Source organism: Cydia splendana, chromosome 2 (genome assembly GCF_910591565.1).
Source record: "Cydia splendana chromosome 2, ilCydSple1.2, whole genome shotgun sequence".
Lineage (NCBI taxonomy): Eukaryota > Metazoa > Arthropoda > Insecta > Lepidoptera > Tortricidae > Cydia > Cydia splendana.
This window is the reverse complement of record NC_085961.1, coordinates 11,917,937-11,940,105: the sequence shown is the minus strand read 5'-3', so window position 1 is coordinate 11,940,105 and position 22,169 is coordinate 11,917,937. Positions and strand designations below refer to the sequence as shown.

The following is a 22,169-nucleotide window of genomic DNA, read 5'->3' as shown; positions in this document are numbered from 1 at the left end:
AAACTGATAAGAAAGTTGCATTTTATCCACAAGTGAGGCAAAGCAATCTTATGCAAATTTTGAGTTATTTGCTCATGTTGGCTGATAGAATTGACTTTTAAAATGATGATTTTGGATGATAAAATTGATAAATATTTAAAACGTTCATTTGGACTTCACTTGGTTTCATTTTGTTTGATGTTTTAACATTTGGTATTTTGTTTGCGTTGGTGTGGTGAAAAATTTTGTGTTTTACTCGGTGGCAAAATCTGTTTGAAACCCTCGCAACTCTCAAAATTCCATTTTTTGAACCACTCGCTTCGGTAGGAAAATTTGGAATCTTTCGCTTGCTCGGGTATCAATATTAGCACGAGCGGTTAAACAACAACTTTGCCTCCTTATAAAACAAATTACTATAGCCTAACTATAGCCCATTTCCGTCAATAGAAAAAAGCGGCAAATTGAAAAAGTAGGCGCGAAGGGTTATCGCCCATGACAATTTCGTGCCTTTTCTACTGACAAAGTTGTTTGACTGGCTATATTTATCTTTATTTAATTAAACAAAAGAAAATTGTGCTTCATATTGGTGGCTTCTATTCATAAGTATAAGTTTTTTAATAAAATCACGACCAAACGACCGAAAACACCAAGGAGCCGCCAATATGTATCTAGTCCTCGAATAGGTAAGAGTAGGTGTCTGTTAGGCTTACCGCCTTACCTATTCACTAGCGTGTGCGTGACTTACTTCTATACATTTCGTTGTACTCATGTTGTACTGGTATTTTAGTGCGAGCGAGATGTATAGAAAGTAAGTTCGTGACTCATGGTAAGGCTATTATGGGCTTATTCTAAAAGCCAATTGGTAGGAGATACAAAAACTCATCAATCATCATCGTGAGGAATCAAACGCCAACAAATTTACATTATATTTTATTATCTTTGTCTTTAATAAAGTAATTACAGATAGGCACTAAAAAAATAACCATGCATATGTAAAGACCATAATACAATTATATATTTCTTAATACGAACACCGCATATTCATGTATCGAAAATAATCCAAGCCACAACGGCAGAACGGCGTTCGGAGCCGTGGGGTATCGACGGGACGCTCTATCGAATCCGCAATGATTTTCAAATTTAAACCTTATTTTACACTCCTTAAAGTTTATAATACAATATTATGTTATGCGATATTTTCATCCATGATGGAACGGAGACTGTGTAGATGTATGCGTTTAGGATATGCGCGAGTTTTTTATTATGCGTTTGAATGTACAGATGTTGTGCATAATTATTTTCCATCGCATTTTCTCGGAAACGTTCGTATTTGTCATACTATTTCAGTCAATGTCAGTGCATTTTGTACCGAGACTCACTGAAATAGCAAGACGCGTTCGTAAGTTTCTGTGATACGATGGAAAGTAATTGTGCAAAGCATCTGTACCCATTTACAGGTGAAGATGTTCAGGTCTCCAAAGTACTCGTGCTTTAAAGACTTACGAACAAGCCTTGAAAGAGTGAGCGGTCTCGGCGGGCGACTGAAATGCATCAGCGGCCTGCATATGGCGGTGGCCGCCGGCTGAGTATTGCACCGCCCGCGCGGCCCCGCGGCTCCTTATTGCAACTCCCTGTGATTCCATCCACCGTACACGGACACATTTGCTTGACGAAAAGCCAAAATCGCCTGTCAGTTTTATTAATTCTCTCACTTTTAGGGTGATGCGTGAAAAGTTTTGGTTGACTTCATTTTTTTTTTCATAATATTTTTTTATTTTATTTCTTTATTCATAATATGAACATGATTTTACTTACAATAAAATTATTAAATTGTTATTTGAATTTAAGATCTAATAAACTGGGTTTTTACAACAAGCTTGTATGTGATCGATTGAATGCTGTTTCCGTGTACGGCCCGCGACGACCCGACACCCGGTTTTTCAGAACAAGGACAAAAATAATTAAAAGCTTTAATAAAAATGTACATGACCAGCCATGTCCAAGGCACATAATATCCGTAAACAGAAATGTCCCTTTAAAAAAGCTATTCGTTACTTACTCGACACTACCGCTAGTGTAATACGAAAACAATAAGACATTTTAAATATCAAGCTATTTATTTGTGTGCTATTTAACAGTTACTCTTTTTAAACATTAATTATAAATTTCGTTCTCCCGAATTTATTGCTCTGTTATTAATTATAAAGGGAAATGTCAATATATCTATTAGCATGACGCCAAGTAAATCTGGTTGAGATAACTATGGATTAATTAACTAAATAAATAGATATAACATGAACTATAAACTAAAGTCGAAAGAAAAACGTTGCTCCCTTAAATAAACATTAAATCCAATATTAAATCACTTGTTAAGAGCGCCAAATCATTCAGTGCGAACTGAAGCTCTCTAGTTCATAAAGTCTGTAACAATTATTTATCTTCGGACACTAGATACCGATAAATCGACAATTATACAAGCTATCTACATGCGCCACTCTTTGCTGTTTAAGTTTGCTTCACATTTGTCGCAAAACGAAAGCTCTACTCTATGGCCACAATACAAGTCATTTTAGCAGAGTATTGAACACACGCACGCTGTGCATCGAGCACCATGCCGATGTTCAACCGGTCAATATGCGACTAGAATTACTTCTATTGTGATATGGCTTCACGAAAGGAGAAAAATAGGCCACTTCTTAAAAAATCTGTTTTAGTGGACACGAAAACGTTACAATAATATCAATTATAATTGCTCTTACGTCAATATTGAATTAGAATATCTACGCAGATTGATGTCATTCATGTCCATAAATCCGCCACCTTAAATCGAAAAGAGATTATTATAATCACTTTTTGTGTAACAAGATCGACGAAATAAGGGCGATTTCATAATGCATCTTAATGCCAGCGGCGCCTGATTGACAACCAAGAAAATGGTACATTTTCTCAGACAACGACATGACTAATAAATACAGGTCTATTTAGACGTAAGGCTGGTCAACAATGAAATATTCTGATATAACGAAGGATCCTATTTTCCTCTGCTGAGGCCGTGAAGACAGCCGTGCCGAAGTGTTGTGATGACGGACGAGTGGGCGACTGTGAGACCACTGTCTGGGAATGATTCATAATGGTTGTGTTCAGTGTTTCCAACTGTTTTCTCTCCGGCTTTTATATATTGACTGGACATTCTGTAATGAAGCAAAAAATAACATTATTTATGTGCAAAGTATACAATTACTGCAGGTAGTGCACGCGATTGTCTAAAACTTAATATTGGTAAATTTATTCTTCAAATAGATTAACCCTTAAATGCATGAATTTTTCTTTTTGCCCGAAATTAATATATGTGTTACGTAATTGTTTGCTGATTATGGAAAAAATGATAAAAAAATATAAAATCGATTTTCACTGCGAAATCAGTGTTAGAAATTGCATAGGCTAAATCATATTTATGTAAATATATCATTATCAGGAAGAGATATATGAAAAATCTTACTACCATCAGAAAGATACACTATTTTAGATACACCTATGATAAAGTTTTTAAATATCAAATAATTACAAACGCCAAAAAAAAAACGTCCAAAATCACATACTAAAAATCATCAAACTCTGGATATTTTCAAATTTTCCGACATTTCGTCTTGTATGTAATTTTTGTAAATTAAAACACTGCGTTAATTTAAGTAAAAAATCGGAAAACGGATTGGTTTTACTATTGAAATAATATATAGGAATAAATAGATTTTATCTAACTATGTATAAAATTAGATATTTTTGTAATGTACGCTGCATCGTACACCATGCATTTAAGGGTTAAAAAACAACGTCAAATGGATTTCTATGATATATTATAAGTATTATAACACCGTAACCGTAAAGTTCAAGAAAGTTCTTTCTCATTCATAAATTGCTCCAATCACATCATAGTAAAAGTGGACACGATTGTTTGTGCTATTGAGGGTCCTGACGGCAACGTCAGAGTAACGTATGAATTGTTAAAGTTATGTATCGACCCTTATAGTGTGGCCTTTGGGAATATACTGAGCAACGTTTACTATGGGACAAACCCCGAAATAGCGAAAAAAATTTTTGCCTGGTCCATTTTCTATCGGAGGGTAATTTATTTTTTCGCGATTTCGGGGTTGGTCCCATAGTAAAAGTTGCTCAGTATAATCCCAAAACCTCCCTGGCAACGGGAATGAAGTTATTTTTTTAGTAAAAGTACGGACCTGTCTACTGGCAGCACTGGCGGCGCACGCTGTCGGAGGCGGTGTGCTCGGCGGGCTCCACGTCCGCGCGGATCACCGCGCCGTCGCCCTCGGGCGGGTCCCGCATCTGCTTCTGCGATACGATCCTGTAGATCTCTGGAAATCGAAGGACATATGTTAAGACGCATCCACTTGAGGGCTATTCATAAATTACGTCATTTCAAATTAGGGGGGGGGGTCTGGACATCGGATGACGGTAGCATGAAGTAGGAGGAAATGGGGTCATTTGAAGCATGATTTTTGGATGATTATAGGGGGGGGGGGTCAAAAATCGTCAAAAATCGATGACGTAATTTATGGACAGCCCCTTGTTGCGATATACGTTTGGGCTGCTTTCTCTCATTGCAAGTGGTCTGTGTGCAATTATGCGTTTGTAATTCGCGCAAATACGTCTGGGATGACCCATGCTAGCAATCAGTAGAGTAAATCGATATTGCATTAAGGCCGCACCATCTGGAGCGGCCATACGATCAGGGTCCCTAGTTCGTGACTGTTCGTAGAGATAAAAGTAGCTCGATCGCGTTATAAAAACATTTAGTAGAGAGTAATTTAATTTCAGGTCAGTGATTACCAAAACTAAAATTAAATTCGTTTAGACTTCCATTCGAGTAAGTCAATAAGATTTTATTAAATAGGTACCCATTACACTCTCTAATTGTAAATGTTTCTGGTTCATATTCTTCATGTGAATTCAACCATTCATATATCATTGATCGCATAAATGCTCCACTAATCTTGAATTAGTATTTTTCAGCATTTGAGAACAATCGAAAATCTAAATACTGTCTAAAGTCATATTGTAGGCAAAGCTAAGATCAATGAACCTTTGTTGTAGGTATGTTTTGAAACTTACCAGTTAAGATATTCTGGAATGCAGGTTCCACATTAGTAGAATCCAGAGCGGAAGTTTCAATAAAACTAAGTCCGTTCTTTTCCGCAAATGCCTTTGCCTCTTCTGTTGGGATGGATCTGAAAATCAAATATTTTTTTAATGTTTTTCTTTGTTTGTAATTATTTTTAAGATGACACCCATTTATTGCTCATTTAAATGTTAAATTATGCAATATTGAATCAATCGATTTGGAACATAGCCATTTATTGTCTATGGTTTACTTTGTGTGGGTGGGTTTTGAATGTATGTAGGTGGGTGCGGTTGATTTAACAAAATTCTGTTGTTGATACCTTAATGCAGCGGTCGGCAACAAGCGGCCCGCGAACTCTCACTTGCGGCCCGCGAGCCTCCCTGGCTATTTTGTATATAATATTGACAAACGACAATGTCTGATAAAGTCATAAATATTAACAAAGTGCGGCCCGCACCAACTTCGTTAACCATTATGTGGCCCTTGGCTGCTAAAAGGTTGCCAGGGTGGCAGTGTCGACACAAAATCAATTTAAAAAAGAATGGGGACTAGTCAAGTGGCAATCGCTTATAGAAAACTCTAACGTAAAGTCTATTTCAATAGAACTTGCTAACTATGTAAACAAACAACTTAACTTTGTTGTATCACTTTGAATTTTTACATCACCTCATCAAATACCATTGAAACCATACACATATACACTATTGAAACGGTCCGTTCCGTAAAATACACAAATATATAACTGTATCTTGGATATTTCATTAAAAGTTTAAAATGGGTTCATAAGTTAGGTTATTAGGACCTGTTGGAATGACGGTTTTGTTTCTTTTAAATTCTACAATTGTCTATGATGGGTAGTGTTGTGACTAAAGTTTGTGATATAAACCCGCTACACACTACCCAACCCACGCTCTGTACCTACCGCCGCGGTTATAAAATACATCAATACATCATTCTTAAGTACTAATTTGTCTTCTGGTCGTGATTAAACAAATTAAAAATAAGTAACTACTTGTTTTTTACTTTTGGTATTTTATTATTTGATATGGTTTGACATTAGTAAAGTAGTAAGTAGGAGTCTTGCCCATCACTAGTAAATTCATCATTCAGAGACAATTTCAATATGGCGGTTTGTTTACATAGTTAGCAAGTTCTATTGAAATAGACTTTAGATAATGGTTGGGAATGATCACGTGACTTTCGCATCTTTCATCCTAAATCAGGAAATACATTTTTAGTTTTCCATTGTTGTTTGTTGATAATCTATTGCCTTCTTGGCTACGGCCTCAACTCAGCGCACCAGGGGTACGCAAGCATTAGTAAAAAGTGGTAGTGTAAATAGTAATCACCTAAGATGCCTGAGATCACTCTTGTTGCCAACGAGCATGATCAGGATGTTCTGGTCGGCGTGGTCGCGCAGCTCGCGCAGCCATCTCTCCACGTTCTCGTAGGACAGGTGCTTGGCGATGTCGTACACCAGCAGCGCGCCCACCGCGCCGCGGTAGTACGCGGACGTGATCGCGCGGTACCGCTCCTGCCCGGCCGTGTCCCATATCTGGGCCTTTATGGTTTTGCCATCCACCTGAGAACAATTATTAAATGTGCCTTTAAATCATCTGTTTACAGTGCTTGAATTGCTAAACTAAGGTAAATGGTAATCCCTTAGTAAAATGGCAGAAAAGCCTATGTAACTGAGCATAGTTTATGTAAGAATGATTATGTTTAAAGCAATCAAAAAGTAAAAAAAACATGTGAGACATGACATCAGGTACTCGACCCTCAAAACGCCTCTTCTGGGCGTGACGTCACATTTAGATATGTACTATTTAACATAAATGTGACGTCACGCCCAGATAGCAGCTGTCGTAATAAACACTTTTTAAAATACTATTAAAAACTGAGTATTTAACCATGTATATTTTGTTTTGTTGAGACAGTTTGATGTTTGGCAGTTCACTTTAAGTGAGTGAGTAATTTTTTTATGAGCTAAGTTTTGTATAGTTGTTATATATAGTGAAAATAAAATAAATAATAACCAAATTAGGTTTACCACATGTTTGTGGAAATTGTTAGTCATAAACAGTAACTTATCATATAATTAATACCATATAGACAACTATAGTTCGTTTTTTTTAGCATTAGAAAGAACTTGCAAGAAGGTAAGCGATTTTGACAAGTCTTTTTATTTGATAAACGCTTATAAATTTAATACTTATGAAAGCAGAAGAATATAAATGATTGTATTAGATTCATAATTGTTACATATTTGCCGTAACTTATTTTTAAAATGTGTTTTTCAATTAAAAGACACATCAAGATTGTTTACCTTATTTCTAATGCTAAAAAAACGAACCATAGTTTAAAAATTACAAGTTAATGCTAGTCAAAGCCTAAATATAATAGGTAAGCTTTAATAAGCTATGTAATTTCCTGTATATCAAATCATAAAGTCAACACAAATATCAATCAAAAAATCTGTTTTACTTAGGAGTTAATACTGTCTTATAGTGATTTAATGTATAAACACTTAGACATAAGCACATAAGCATTCAAACAGTTTCTGATAAGAAATGAATGGTGTGTGACAGGCTTATTAAAATACACAAATAACACAAATATTTGATAACATGACTAGGTTTTTTTGTAATTTGTATTTTACTAAAGTAAGAACTGATGGTAAATTGATATCCATAGGTATGTCATACACATAGGTTAGGGCGTTTCATTTTTCCGAATTTTCGATTTTCATCTGACTTTGCTCGAATTCTTGTTCTAACTGATAAAAAAATATTATACGTTAAAAAAAATTAAAATCGGTCAACATTTAGAGATTGCACAACATCAACAAAGATTTTTCAAATAACCAACGACTCTACATCGGAGGGTAGAAAATGGTTTAAGCGGCTACTATCAAAGCGGAGAGTAGTGTGATACTGAACCTTCTACATATAAATAAATTTTAAAATTAGTAGTAAACTTGGATTTTGGTTACTCGATAAATGTTCTAATTAAGATTTTTCAGTTTTTCCACCTGTTTCCAAAGGAAAAGTGCTTTTATCGTGTTTTAGACGCAAAATTCAGTTTTCTCATTCGATTTTAGTATCAGTTCATTTTTTCACATATTTTGTCATTTTAGAACATAGTTCATTTTCACGCAATGTATGGGGTTCTCACTCTACCTTTTCAACTTGTGCAACCTCTAAACGTTATTCGATTCTTTTGAAAATTGAAATAGATAGTTTTTAGTGTGGGGAGACTCCACTGGTGAGCAAAGTCAGGAAAAATATTAAAACTTTTTTATCTCCATACAAAAGTGAATCACTCTAACATAGGTGGTATTGACAAATGTTTAGAAGTAGTTACAATAACGATTTGAGTCATTGACCCCTCAATGTGATTAAGGGGCAAACTTTATTTGGCTATCAGAATGTTGAGTTTTTTAGGGTTCCGTACCTCAAAAGGAAAAAACGGAACCCTTATAGGATCACTCGTGCGTCTGTCTGTCCGTCTGTCACAGCCTATTTTCTCGGAAACGACTGGACCAATTAAGTTGAAATTTGGTACACATATGTAAATTAGTGACCCAAAGATGGACATGTTTGTTTTATAATTTTAAAATACATAGGTTCGTAGTTATATAAGAAATAAGCCGAAAAATGACCATTCCCCCCCTTTATCTCCGAAACTACTGGGTCTAAAATTTTGAAAAAAATACACAAAATAGTTCTTTACCTATAGATGACAGGAAAACCTATTAGAAATGTGCAGTCAAGCGTGAGTCGGACTTATGTACGGAACCCTAGAAACGCGAGTCCGACTCGCACTTGGCCGGTTTTTTTATCTTACATGGTTGTTTTTGTAACCCAATCTATACATTCAATCTAACAATAAGGATGCAGGTGGTATTAAAGAATATAGGTACCTAAATATTTGACCTTTTGAAAATATATCCTTTGTATGTCCTCAATATTTATTATTTTATTTTATTTATTTGGGGCATCAACAGCAATACAAAAAGTACATAATACATAGCACAGTAGCAATATTTTTAATAAAAAGTGGCACCAAATGTGTATAAAGAGGCACTGCTAAAATGTTTATGTTATATGTAATTATGTACTGCTAAATTGTTAGTAATTAGTATTTAAAGTGCATATACCTATTTTATACAATTCATATTTTAAATGAATCAGGAAAACATGGGAAACTGACTGCAGGAATGAAAATTAACATCCTATGTCATTTGTTGGCGACAACTCAAAAATTATACTGTTACCACTGTAGATTTCTTTGATTGTTCTAAACAATTATGTAAATACCTAGTGTCAGTGCCAACTAGTCAAGTGGCAATCCCTTATAGACAACACCAGTACATAGCTATTTTACTTAGTAATTTTTTAAGCATTGTAGGAAATTACTATAGTTTGACTAGTTTGCTATAGTCTGATTTTATTAGAAATGTGATTGAAACACAAACTTAATTAGAAACTTACGAATATTTCACCATTCCAATCCATTCTTGTTATTATTTACTAAAACGGGACATAATTCATGTTTAATTAAGTTTTAGTATAGGTAATTCAATTTCAAAACTTAATTACATGCAATTAAGTCCCGTTTTAGTAAATAATAATGAGTAAAAATTGTGAAAGTTTAAATCAGTGTATTCCACACTTGATGGAAACACTATGTTTATAAATTGAGAATCAATGAGAACTTTTTCTGTCACTTCTCACGGTCATGATTAGAAGTCTCACTGACAATAGCCATTAAGCACTTCTAGTACATACTTATATTTAACACCATTAATATTACCAAATCAGTCCAAAATGAGAAACTATTAAAAAAAAATGCTAGAATGTTTACAAATAAGGACTAGATACATAAATTATTATTTATCAATAATAAAGGCCAATTGAGAAAGTCCCCAATAATAAAGGACTATTGAGAAAGTCCCCTTTATCTTAATAATTATATGAAAAATAAAATTTTAGCATTAGCTTTTAATAGGGGCCGATTGTACTACACTAAATAAAATAGATAGCACAATTGACACAAATACCTACTTATTAAATCATTGTCACTTATAAGGAGTGATGACAGTTACTTACTTAACTTAACTCAAAATGAATGAATTATTTTTTATGAACTCATTATTCAAGAATGCCATTGTTAACCTAAAATATTGAGATACAAAATATAGTTTAGGTTTTTAGTAAAAAATATACCAAATCAGAGCTAACTTTTCTATTTTTGATAGGACAAATGTATCAATTGTTTAACAAGTCCCATAGAACACAAGCAAATATTTTCTAATGTCAGTTTAAGGTCAGATATTTACATGTTAATTTTATTCATATTATTATGTACCTATTTTGATAAAAATCTTTCATCTAATTTATAATAATACAGCAAAAACCAATGTAATTACAGTTTGGCATATTTTACACAAGATTATTTAGTTAATGTATGTATTTAAGAAATATGTATATAATGTTTAAACTCATTAACAATTTGTACCTAATCATGTACCTGTCACACAAAGAATTATTTTCACTCAACAACAATGGACCTCTATGTTATCATACAATTAGCATAATGGCCTTAGAAACTGATCCACGGCAAAACCACTCACCTCTATACTTCTTGTTGCGAATTCCACGCCTATTGTTGATTTGGACTCTAAATTAAATTCATTTCTAGTGAAACGAGAGAGAAGACTGGATTTGCCCACGCCCGAGTCTCCTATTAGGACCACTGGAACAAAAGCATACGATTAACTATTGTAGATTTTCGTATTTCAGCCTTAAATTGGTTTAGAACTACCATTATGTCCATTATAGACCGTTCCGAAGGTGACTCACTTCAATAATTTACGTGAAATCGATTGTTGTCGCCCAAATCAGCTGATGATCTTAGCTTGCATACAAACGATTAAGTATAGTCCTACAAATTGAACATCTCTTCAAAGTCACTCCTACAACTTTAAGAAATATGTTAACACAAAATACAAAGAGATTTGTTCTATCAGTTATTATAATTTAAAACATAGTGATACCTAGAACAATGGTTTCAAAGCAACTTCCAAAGACATCCACTGTGTAAGGGTATATCCTATCAATATCACGTAAAAAATTACTTTATACTGGAAAACTTACCTTTGAACAAATAATCGTATTCGTCCTCTCTTGTGCCCATTTTGATTATCTAGAGCTCTATACGACGTCAAAATCGGTCAGTTATAAAACGTCAAGATGAAAGTAAACAAAAATAACTGGAGACACAAATATCACAGCTCCTCAAAACACTGCACAGCCTCCAAATTATCACTTTTATACAAGGATTAATTATATTCACACAGGTTTAAAATAATTATAAATCTAAATTGTCTCGGGGACAAAATGGCGGATTACTTTACGCCCCCCTTGCTCAACTCACGACCAGTGACCAAAAGCGTTTCAGTGCAATGTCGACACCTAATTTTTACTCAGTAGCCAATAAAAGTATAGTTTTGATTTTCATCTAGCGCTATGATTGGTCAGTTTAGAAACATTGACAATACATTTTTTTTCATCTCAAGAGTTCGTTCAAATACGGTAATGTTTTACCGTCGAATCATCAACAGACTTTGACCACGCTAACTTTGCACATTTTGGAAGTAAGAATCAAGTAAAAATGCATATATATCCATATAAACTCTACACTACGACGATAAATAATTCAATTTCACTGTACATTTTAATAAAAATCCACAAAATTCACAGTAACATTTTATGGTTTTAGAGCGTACCCGCGATTTTTGACAGTCAAATAGTGGTTTATAATAGCCGGCTTAGACTCGCGGCTCGGCTCGCGGCGCGTCTCGTGGCTCGCCTCGACACACTCGCGTTCGGCTTGTCATTCGGTTATAAACCTTATGCCGTGCCGTTAGTGTTTAAATTATATTAGCTCGATGAGCTTGTGAGCCACGAGACGAGCCGCGAGCCCACCGCTTACACTCGCGTCTCGTCTCGTGGCTCGCGCGAGAATGTAAATCGCTTGTAAGGGCTCCACAGAGCTTAATCTAATGCTCTTTTTTTTATTCGAGTGATAGAGGCAGATAACGATTTTGGATTCCAGAATCAAAAAGGAAGCCAGCGCCAGTGGTTAGTAGGCCCTGACTTTTATAGTCCTGCAGTTGCCTATGCTACAAATCCAAATGTGTATATCAATCCAGACCTAAGTTCACAAATTGCGGGCATCTTTCTCTTTTACTCTATCTAAGGCGTAGGTAATTAGAGTGACAGAGAAAGATGACCGCAATTAGCGAATTTCGGTGTTAGCGGTAGGCCCTCTGATTAGGCACGCGTGAGGAGTGGGCACTACTACGAGGTATAGGTACATAGATAACATAGATCCTCTTGTACTAACAACAAATAAAGTAAACAACTACAGTTTACATTTTATATTACATTTAATCAATCCTAGGGCGGTCTTCACATTTAATGCGGATCCGCGTGTGGCTCCGATGTGGGCGCGGGACATTGCTATAGACATAGACGGCTGTCTCGCTCATTCACCGGAGCGGCGTGCCGGTCCGCATCTGTGTGATAATCCCGTAAGTTCTACAGTTTATAAATCACTGGGCTACAGCCACTGCGTCATCCTCGTCGTCGCTGTCATCTCGGACCTCCTGAGCCAATGTTCTGTCTACGTGCACGAACGGATCTATTTTCAGTTTCTCTGCAGATGGGGGACTGCTGATTAGACATCTGGAAAGGGCATAAGGGAACACATGAGATACTTGCATTTTATTGTACGAGTATGACTTCTGAAAGTGTATAATTTATTCACATACCTGTACTACCCGCAAAGTAATAGTACATTGTAAATTAAAGGGGTGGTAAACAAAAATTTACGAACGAGTGTGAATTGAAGCCAGAAGCTAAAGGCGAGGGCTTGATTAAGACGAGTTCGTAATTCCTGTACCTCCCGTGGTACAATCAACAACAGAGCTATGAATACAGGCAAAGTGCCAAAAATATGTATACACGACCTTAATGTACAGGCAATAAAGTACTGTATACAGATTTTTGACACTTTGCCTGTATTCATAGCTCTGTTGTTGACTGTACACACAATGTTTTTCATCAAACTTGTCATTTCCTGACAAAAATAGAACTTCTGCCTAATTTCGGGTGTACATACCTACATTACAGCCCTAGGTCGAAATTTAGGATTTACGGACCCGCGGACCGCATCGCCTAGCAAGTGTGGTGAAAAGTATACTTTCTGTAGGTAGTCCTAAATAACCTTATCTCGTTTAAGGCCGTAAGCATTCAATCCTAATTTGGCAGAGGTATTATTGAGAACTGAATTATCAAGCGCATAAAACTATATGGCGCCGTACAAACATAAGTGCAAATAAAAAAATGATTTTGCGCTTCCAAAGTCATTGAAATCAGCTAACGTTGGAGATAGAAGGTACAATAAATAGAAATTGCTGTCTGTAGATCTCTTAAATAATGAAATCTGACAAGAAGCAAGATCATTCAAGAGTCTGTATACTTACTTGGTAATAAAAAGTCCATCTCTCTTTGGCCTTCCAGACTGTATATCCTTTAGCAGCGCTGCAATATTCTCAGCAACTTCTTTCACGTCCATATTTAACTGAATCAAACAAATTAAGTTAATACATCATTAAATACATATTATAGGATATAAGGACCACCCCATACTAGCATGTCCCGAGCGTCGGCCTCTAAACAACTCCATGGCAGGCGTGTCTCACTCCGCGATTTCGTCGCTTTGCTACAGGTAGCTAAACGTGCATCCGTTCGGCCCCAATTTTGGGGTTTGCCATAAGCCGCGCGTGGCGCTGTCGCCACCTAGCAGCCATATCTGTGCTGATCGTAACAGACGCGTTTTGTTAGAGAGTGAGTCTTCTGTACTTAGTACTATTATTTATTCTGTGTCCATGGCTACAACTGCGCAGTGACGCTATTTTACATAGCGCTGATTTGACGCCGACGCTCAAAAGACACGATTGAAGTGTGGGATGGCACTAACTAGCTTGCGTTGTACCACTTGACAACTCTTTAAGATTATGCTGTTTATGTTTACAGGTATTTTAACCTCTTAACTCAACGGTTTACATTTGTTAACCAATAAACTACCTTAAAATTGGAAATTTAGAATAGAATTTCAATTTTCTTTGCTGACCTGATACCTCGGCGGTGGAAAACGAGAGTTTGAATGTAGGTTGTGATACTTGTGATAGACTGATGCTTTTAATCCTTCGGCTTTGTAACTAAAATTCCGAATATTCCAATTGAAAACTCATCTAGTAAATAAAATCAAAACAATACCCTGCCAATGGGGACGTCGCAGCTGCCAAAGTTCTGTTGGTACTCATCCCTGGTCACTCTATACTGGACACCAGCCGCGAACTTGCGGACCATGTCTACTAGATTCGTGTCGACGGTGCCGGCGCGGACGTTAGGAAACTTGCGCTTCATCAAGCCACGGATGGGTACGAGCTCCGTGAGTATGTTGGGGTGGGCGATTACGAAGTCGTATTCTGCTACTTTTATGGCGCCTTCCTGAAATGTTAATACTACTTAATACTTGTTTAAATTTATTGACACAATACCAGGCCTAGCATTAGTTGCGTTCTCGCGCGCGAGTCCATACTTGAAGTCGCGCTAGATGTATGGAGTCGCGCGCGAGAACGCAACTCATGGTAGACCACCTGTAGGTGTGTCCATATCGCTACAGCATTTGATATTATTTTGCTCTTAGCTGAAGAGAATGAAAATATCGTGACGTGAGGAAAATAGGCCAATCCTAAAGATCATATAGGTCACTTTCGTAATACCTGATGCCTGATGGATTAAAACGGCAAAAGCAGAGCCCTGGTTTATTTTTAGGACACAAACGGGAAAGTACCGACCTATATTTTTTATACTTAAGTACCTGTATCTTCTTAATCAAATCAGTTCCCCCCACAGTGGTGGCCCCAGCCTCACTGGCCTGCTTGACTTGCTCGGGAGCCTTGCAGAAAGCGAGGATGGTGCGTTCCTCGTCGCGCGGGAAGTGGTGAGGCAGGAGAGCCAACCGTACAAAAGGGTCCACAAAGCGGTTCTGCGAAAAGAGATTTTGACACATGTTGAAATTTGGAAGATAATAGGGTTTGAGATTGAAATTGGGCAATTTATCATAGTAATGTGGAAAAAAATAAGCTTATATGTGCCACTGCTGGGCACAGGCCACCTCTCTCATGCCTGAGAGGAATTGGGGTGTATATTAGTCCTTGCGCTGGCCCAAAGTGGGCCAATAAACTAACTAAAATTAAAAAAAAAAAGATTTTTTTTTAAAGAAATCACATCTCAAACTTGATATTTAATGGTAATATTTGAATCCTTACAGGAAAAATAAATAATTTCCGCCGTCCAATTGTAAAACGTGACGGGACATTTTGAACATATTCTAGACTACACCTAGAGGCATAACCTGGGTTTATCAAATTTGCACACAGTAGGTTTATTTGCATATAACAAAAGAGGAAACTGACCTTCTTTGCAGCTTCCATGTTCATCTCAACCCTGGCATACACAAATGCACTAGGCTCATTGTACATTGTGGCATGGTGTGTCTCTTGGTGAGCCCGGATTGCATCCTCGGCAGAATATACCACCCACTGGTAATACTTCATGGGAAAAACATCATCCTTGGAAATTAGTTTCAAGGAGTCATCTACATGTTTGGGCGTATGAATTTTAGCTGCTGCTCTGTAATGTAATACAAATAATTTAGTTCACTAATTAAGTGGGTTCACACAAATCAAGCATCTGTAGGTACATAAGGGATCATCCATTAATTACGTCACACGAATTTCTAGGTTTTTTGACCCCTCCCCCCCTCCTTGTCACACTTGGTCACATTCTGCAAATCCCTCTCCACCTGGTGTGACGTCACATTTTAGGCAATTTTGTTTTCAACGAAATCAGTAATAGTAACTCGGCATTATTTTTTTTAATGAAAAAATATTTTTGGTAAAAGAAATATTAGTAATTTTATAACACAAAACCAATTAGAAACGAAAATTACTTCCAAAAACTCATTATTTAACTGTACAGCGAATAAAAAAATTAAATTAATTTTCGGTTACTGATGAAGTTAAAGTGACGTCACAATGTTTGTGACTCCCCCTTCCCCCATATCACAACATGTCACATTTTCTTGACCCCTCCCTCCCCCTAAACGTGTGACGTAATTAATGGATGACCCCTAAAGACATTCCTTGCCTGAAGCATCATGAGTGTCATGACCATGGGTTTGCCTTTGGTCTGTGTGGAACTACCTATTATTCAATTGCACATATTTAACTAAAAGAGGACTAGTGGACATTGTATCTAGGGAATGCAATCTTGATGCTGTCGATCTTGAACAAATTTTCTTATTAAAAACTTAGTTTTTATTAATTAAATGATTATTTAATGTTGTTTTATAATGCAAATATAACAGCAAGTACCCTGATAGGTAGTATATACTGAATTCTTAGGGACTCATTTTAAATTACTCTGTGAAATATTGATCACGAAAGCCTGACGGTCAAGATCTAGAATAAGATTTTTCATGCAAATCTAGATTTGCCTCACACAGTCCATCCACCTTTTCCTCGGTTTTCCTTTCCTTGTACTTCCCTCCAAATTCATTCGTAATACCTTTCTCGGCACATGACTTTCATCCTTCCGCATCACATATCCTGGTTCATGATTACATTTCCTAATTGTATCTTGAACTGAATTTTACAGGGTTGAACCCTTTGCAGAAAAATTTGCAGGTGCTACAGCATCGTAAACACCATGATTATATAAAGCAATTGAATACGTACAAGACTACTATATAGAGTATTAACTTACTTATTTGCTCCTCTCTGGTTATGGGGAATGAACCCTACTTTTGTAATCTCAACTTTCACTTTTTTAGCTCGGGCCTTTGCTCTAGTACCTTTACGGGCAGCATAAAAGGCAGTTGAACTGTGTATGGTACGCTAGAAAAAAATACAAAATAAGTATGGATATTAAGGTTTGACTTATTACTATAAATAGGTGTACATTTCTAAGTTGAATGTTATTATTTCAAAGATAATAGTGAAAGTAATGGTAATAAGACTTACTATATGAGTGGAATTCGTTTTATAAGCCGATATTGTAGTGCTTAGCATAGAACCTAAAACAAAATAATGTTTAGTTAGACCGTGTACCAAAGTGTTCAAACAAACAATGGCTAATTATTATTATTTATATAACAAAAACCTTACGGAATAACGTTCCTGCCATGTTGGTAAGTAAATTTTGTTACCGAGTTTCAAATTAATTTAATTATTTCCTCTCTACATACAATATTTTTAATTTTCTGAGTTTATGAGGTTTTGAGGTTATAGCACTTTTCATCCCCTGGTTGACACATGACACATATGTTTGACATATCACTTGACAGCTAAAATTATTGTTTTTTTTTAACAATTATGGCCTGAATGTGAGTTTTTTAAGCCATTAAAATTATTGACTACTGGGCGTTTTCACCTATGCTTCGAACAGCATAATATTATGACCATAACAGACTACCGCACAGGACCTCGACCTTGGTGCGGTCAAAGTGTCTCTTTCTCGCTCTAACTTATAATTGCGTCCTTAACGCACGGTGCGCCGCACTGCACCAAGGTCGCGGTGCGATTCGGTAGCTAAGCCCTTGCTACACGGTCGCCGACAAGCCTTCAGACCGCGTGGCCTTGGTCTGTCCCGGACCGTGTAGACAGTTGTTTCCAACAAAATTTGACTCAAGCCCTTGCTACACGGTCGCCGACAAGCCTTCTAACCGTCTGACCTTGGTTTGTCCTTGGTCAGTTTTGGTCAAATTTTGTTGGAAACAACTGTCTACACGGTCCGGGACGGACCAAGGCCACGCGGTCTGGTGGCTTGTCGCCGACCGTGTAGCAAGGGCTTAAAACTGACCAAGGACAGACCAAGGTCAGACGGTTAGAAGGCTTGTCGGCGACCATGTAGCAAGGGCTTTATTATACGGCTTTTACCTTGCAATAACTCGCATACGGTTTTTTATACATTGCGGCGTTTGATATATCGATTGAATTCTTGGCACCTTTTCAGTCGGCAATGTATAATATTAAATAATACAACATAAACATAAAACATATGATTTGTTGAAAATATTTTTTCCTTGTTTAATCAATATTAGCTACCCGCGTCACTATCTAGCACATTTTAGTAGAAGATTAACTTTAGTAAGAATATTGTGCAATAATATTGATCGTGTTAATCGTGTATGTGTTTTACTAGCCATAACCAAAGCCATAACACACTACTACACCACAGCGCTACCTTGGTGCGGTACGGTAGTGTGCTAGGACTTTTTGACGTGTCGTTGAAAATGAAACGACTTCTTTTTGAAATTTGACACTAAATAATGCGTTTTTTTCAATACCTCGATTCTCTTTGCTGTTGGGCTTTTACGTTAGTTTTTGGTTAGTTTGGTTATAGGCAGCTTGTTTGTTAGGTGTTTTTTATAAAGTTTTGTATTACATTTGATTAGTTTTTCAATAAAAATGTATTGATTTATTAGTGAATAAGCTTCGTTAAGTGTAAGCGTGAAAATGGAGAAGATAAACTGCAGTTTGCTATTGATATCCCTCTGTGCTTTGTTATGGGGTGTGGCCGGCCAATACGAGTGGCAATTGAGAGATGCTTTCGATGAAATTAGAGGCAGAATTGACAGGGTTTCCGCAGATAACTGCTATATTACACACCTTGATGATTTGTTTCTTCCGTCAGACTCTGTTTCGCATCATCCGGATGTAAAAGAGATTAATATTAACCCTGTCTTTCCTAACCGAACGGCGCTGCTTCATTTACACAACATGGTAATGAATCGAGCGTTTTTCTGGAGCTATATCCTGCAGTCTAGGTTTATCCGACCGGCTATCAATGATACATACGACCCCGGTATGATGTATTACTTTCTTTCATCAGTAGCGGATGTTTCTGCAAATCCGTACATAAACGCCAGTTCTATATACTTCTCGCCGAATATGTCCTACACGTCGTCATACAGAGGGTTCTTCAATAAGACCTTGGCCAGGTTTGCACCGAGAGCCTACAGATCTGACGACTTTAATGATCCTGTGCATCTACAGAAGATCTCAACCATGAATACATTTATTGCTGAAGATCTGGGAGCATTTGATCCAGAAAGTTTGTCCAAAGACTATACATCAGATTTTTATCGCACTAATGAATGGTACAGCAAGTGGCTTCCTGATAGGGTTGGAGATCGACATGACACTAAAACAACCTACCAGGTTGAAATAAGATATGCAAATAACACTAATGAGACATTTACATTTCATGGACCTCCTGGTAATGATGAGGTAATGTATTAAAACTAGCATTTAATCTAATTTAACATAATACTAAAAATCGCAAGCTAGGCTAAACAAACTTTAATATCAGAAAATTGTGCATAGGAATCAAATAAGAATTTTCATCCTTCTTTATTCAGTCTATAATTGTTCATTTTAATTTTATTCTTTGCCCAGCATCAAACATACCTCATGGTTCCACTACAGTTTTCAACTTTTTATAACTTGATGTGGATATGATTCCCTATCCTGTGCTGTTTTAAAACTGTATTGTATTTGTTTTTGCTTATTACACATTCAATAAAAGATAAAATTAATTTACCTCAATATCTATTTTTACTTCAAACAATTAAACAATTATATTTTTTGTCTATGAACTAGGTACCAGGCCCTGTGAACTGGACGCGCCCTTACTTTGACTGCGGAAGACTAAACAAGTGGCTTGTTGCCGCAGTCTCCCCAGTTGCAGATATCTTCCCTCGGCACACACAGTTCAGACACATTGAATATCCTAAGTAAGTCTTTCTTTTCTCATTATTAAATAGAATACACCTTGTAAATATTATTTGATATTATCATATTTTTAGTCACTTAATAGTGCAATAAATGAATAATAACATATGCAATCTCGAAATAAGACAACACTAACACTAAATTAAAAAAAATATATACTGTGTGTCTTTTATTGAATAAAACCCTAAATAGGGGTATTGCACAAATCACGCGAGGCTTTTTCGGCTACTTTTTGACCCCCCCTCCCCCTTGGTGATATTTGGTGAGGTTTTTGGCTAAACCCCCACCCCCACACAACCTCACGTGTATTTTTTTGAAATTTTTTCATTCGACCTTATTTTAAGATAAATAGTATTGTATTATATAGAAAATCTTGTTTATTTTTCTATTTTCTTTAAATAGACTCGCTATTTTGAATTGCAGAGTGAAGATTTATGTTTAACGAAACCGAGGAAAAGTATCTACTCATGTGGTAGGTCTTTTTTCTTAGTTTCGTTCACTGTAGAAAAATACACGTGAGGTTTCCTTATAGCCCCCCCTCCCCCAACGTGATCTATCGTGATTTTTTCGTGACCCCCCTCCCCTATCGAACCTCGCGTGATTTGTGCACAAGCCCATAGCCGGGTCCACACATAGCAAATCTCGCTCTGTATGTACCCAGTTAATCATCTAAAATTATGTAAGTAATAATAGTATGGAAGTCAAATTGCATAAATATATTTCTTATTAGATTGGTTTCACCTTTATTTAGATTTATAATTGGGTAGTTTAGATATTTGCAATGATAATGGAATATCTTTTTTGGTTACCTGTTTAGCTGTTTACATGTTTGCCGGCTCATAAATATGTTTGTTTTGTGTAATATTCTCTTTGCGCATGTAAATAATAAATTATCTTGTTTATGTAGGAACATTTTAAAAGGTTGTAAGGTGAAAGGTGACACATTGATGACCTGGCTGACACTGGGATTAATATTTATTATTACTGTTTAGATATACGGCTGCTGTAGTGATGGAGATGGACTTTGACAGGATAGATATAAACCAATGCCCCGAGAGTCAGGGCAATGATAAGCCGAACCGGTTTAAAGCAACAGCAAGATGCAAAAACGAAACAACAGAGGTAAATGACATACAAGTTTCAATTTACAGAAACTCAGAAATGGCACTAAAAACTTTGCTTATGAATATGATCCCGATGATCCATTGTGTTCAGTTAATGAATGTATCATTAACAACTCAGTTAAGTGTCTTTGTAAACCTTGTTATTTAACAAGATAACGGCCAAACCTTCTGCAGCGCCTTTCGCTTTATTAATATTGGGTTGCAAAAAGTTTACTTGGGGTAACCTACACAACAAGAGTAACGCGAGTTCCTTTTATTCATGATTCAAATTTAAGTGTTAATTCATCTCTAGATAATTTATCACTGTCCCTCGGAATAGGGATCTAGATATATTTACACTTAAATTGGCATCATTAATATAGTAAGGAAACAATAAAATAACCCCTGTATACAATTTTAACCTCAGTTTTCTTTAATACAGTGCGAGCCTATTCACGGCTGGGGTTTCCGCCGCGGCGGCTACCAGTGCCGCTGCAAGCCGGGCTACCGCCTGCCGAGCATCGTCCGTCGCCCGTATCTAGGCGAGATCGTCGAACGAGCCACCTCCGACCAGTACTTTAACAACTTTGACTGTCTGCCTATTGGTTGTAAGTTGTTATTATTCTTACAGCAATTTCAAGTATACGAAGTGCCTTGCGAATACCTACTTATTCCTATGTTTCAGTTCAGTACAAGGAAGTGGAATTCTAAACATGATTTATTATGGTTCAGTAGAGCTGAGTTGTCACTCTCATTATTGTGCTTCACACGCCATGACGTACAGTCAACTGTAAAAATATGGGTGTAGCCAACTTATTCAAAAATATGTCCCATGTCCCGTAGTTCTTAATTCGCTGACATAAGAGCTATGGGACATATTATTGAGATGATTTGTGCACCCATATTTTTACAGTTGACTGTATCTAACTTATTTATCACATTTGTTTTCGATGTATAGCGCTCACACTGCCAAAAAGTACCATATCTAACTGCTTAGCATGACTTGCGTTGTCGCGCG

General features: G+C 36.6%; 3 protein-coding genes and 1 long non-coding RNA gene across 5 annotated transcripts in view; 2 read left to right on the top strand and 2 right to left on the bottom strand.

Annotated features, from left to right (window-relative positions):
• The window catches only part of LOC134804118 (uncharacterized), an 805,015-nt gene that overhangs the window by 151,165 nt on the left and 631,681 nt on the right, over positions 1 to 22,169 (top strand). The gene's annotated exons all lie outside the window — the stretch shown is intronic.
• LOC134803971 (uncharacterized) overlaps positions 1 to 22,169 on the top strand; it is a 460,442-nt gene that overhangs the window by 427,715 nt on the left and 10,558 nt on the right. Inside the window, exons 2-5 of one of the 2 annotated variants that reach the window (XM_063776829.1) lie at positions 18,662 to 19,544; positions 19,917 to 20,050; positions 21,041 to 21,170; positions 21,594 to 21,759. In XM_063776829.1, coding sequence (XP_063632899.1) covers positions 18,771 to 19,544; positions 19,917 to 20,050; positions 21,041 to 21,170; positions 21,594 to 21,759 — 1,204 coding nt within the window. In that variant the 5' untranslated portion in view covers positions 18,662 to 18,770. Of the gene's footprint in view, positions 1 to 18,641; positions 19,545 to 19,916; positions 20,051 to 21,040; positions 21,171 to 21,593; positions 21,760 to 22,169 lie in introns of those variants that run through there. The other variant, XM_063776820.1, reaches the window with a different exon arrangement.
• Positions 897 to 11,569, bottom strand: LOC134803802 (ras-related protein Rab-11A). The gene is made up of 6 exons (XM_063776642.1): positions 11,275 to 11,569; positions 10,752 to 10,873; positions 6,466 to 6,698; positions 5,107 to 5,222; positions 4,215 to 4,349; positions 897 to 3,170 (listed from the first exon to the last, which is right to left on the bottom strand). Exons 1-5 carry the CDS (start codon positions 11,312 to 11,314, stop codon positions 4,219 to 4,221), a joined length of 642 nt encoding a protein of 213 aa, XP_063632712.1. The 5' UTR covers positions 11,315 to 11,569; the 3' UTR covers positions 897 to 3,170; positions 4,215 to 4,218.
• Positions 12,546 to 17,562, bottom strand: LOC134804017 (large ribosomal subunit protein uL1m). The gene is made up of 8 exons (XM_063776875.1): positions 17,421 to 17,562; positions 17,277 to 17,329; positions 17,020 to 17,150; positions 15,669 to 15,885; positions 15,071 to 15,238; positions 14,464 to 14,697; positions 13,668 to 13,765; positions 12,546 to 12,867 (listed from the first exon to the last, which is right to left on the bottom strand). The coding sequence occupies exons 1-8, from the start codon at positions 17,437 to 17,439 to the stop codon at positions 12,735 to 12,737; spliced, it is 1,053 nt and encodes a 350-aa protein (XP_063632945.1). The 5' UTR covers positions 17,440 to 17,562; the 3' UTR covers positions 12,546 to 12,734.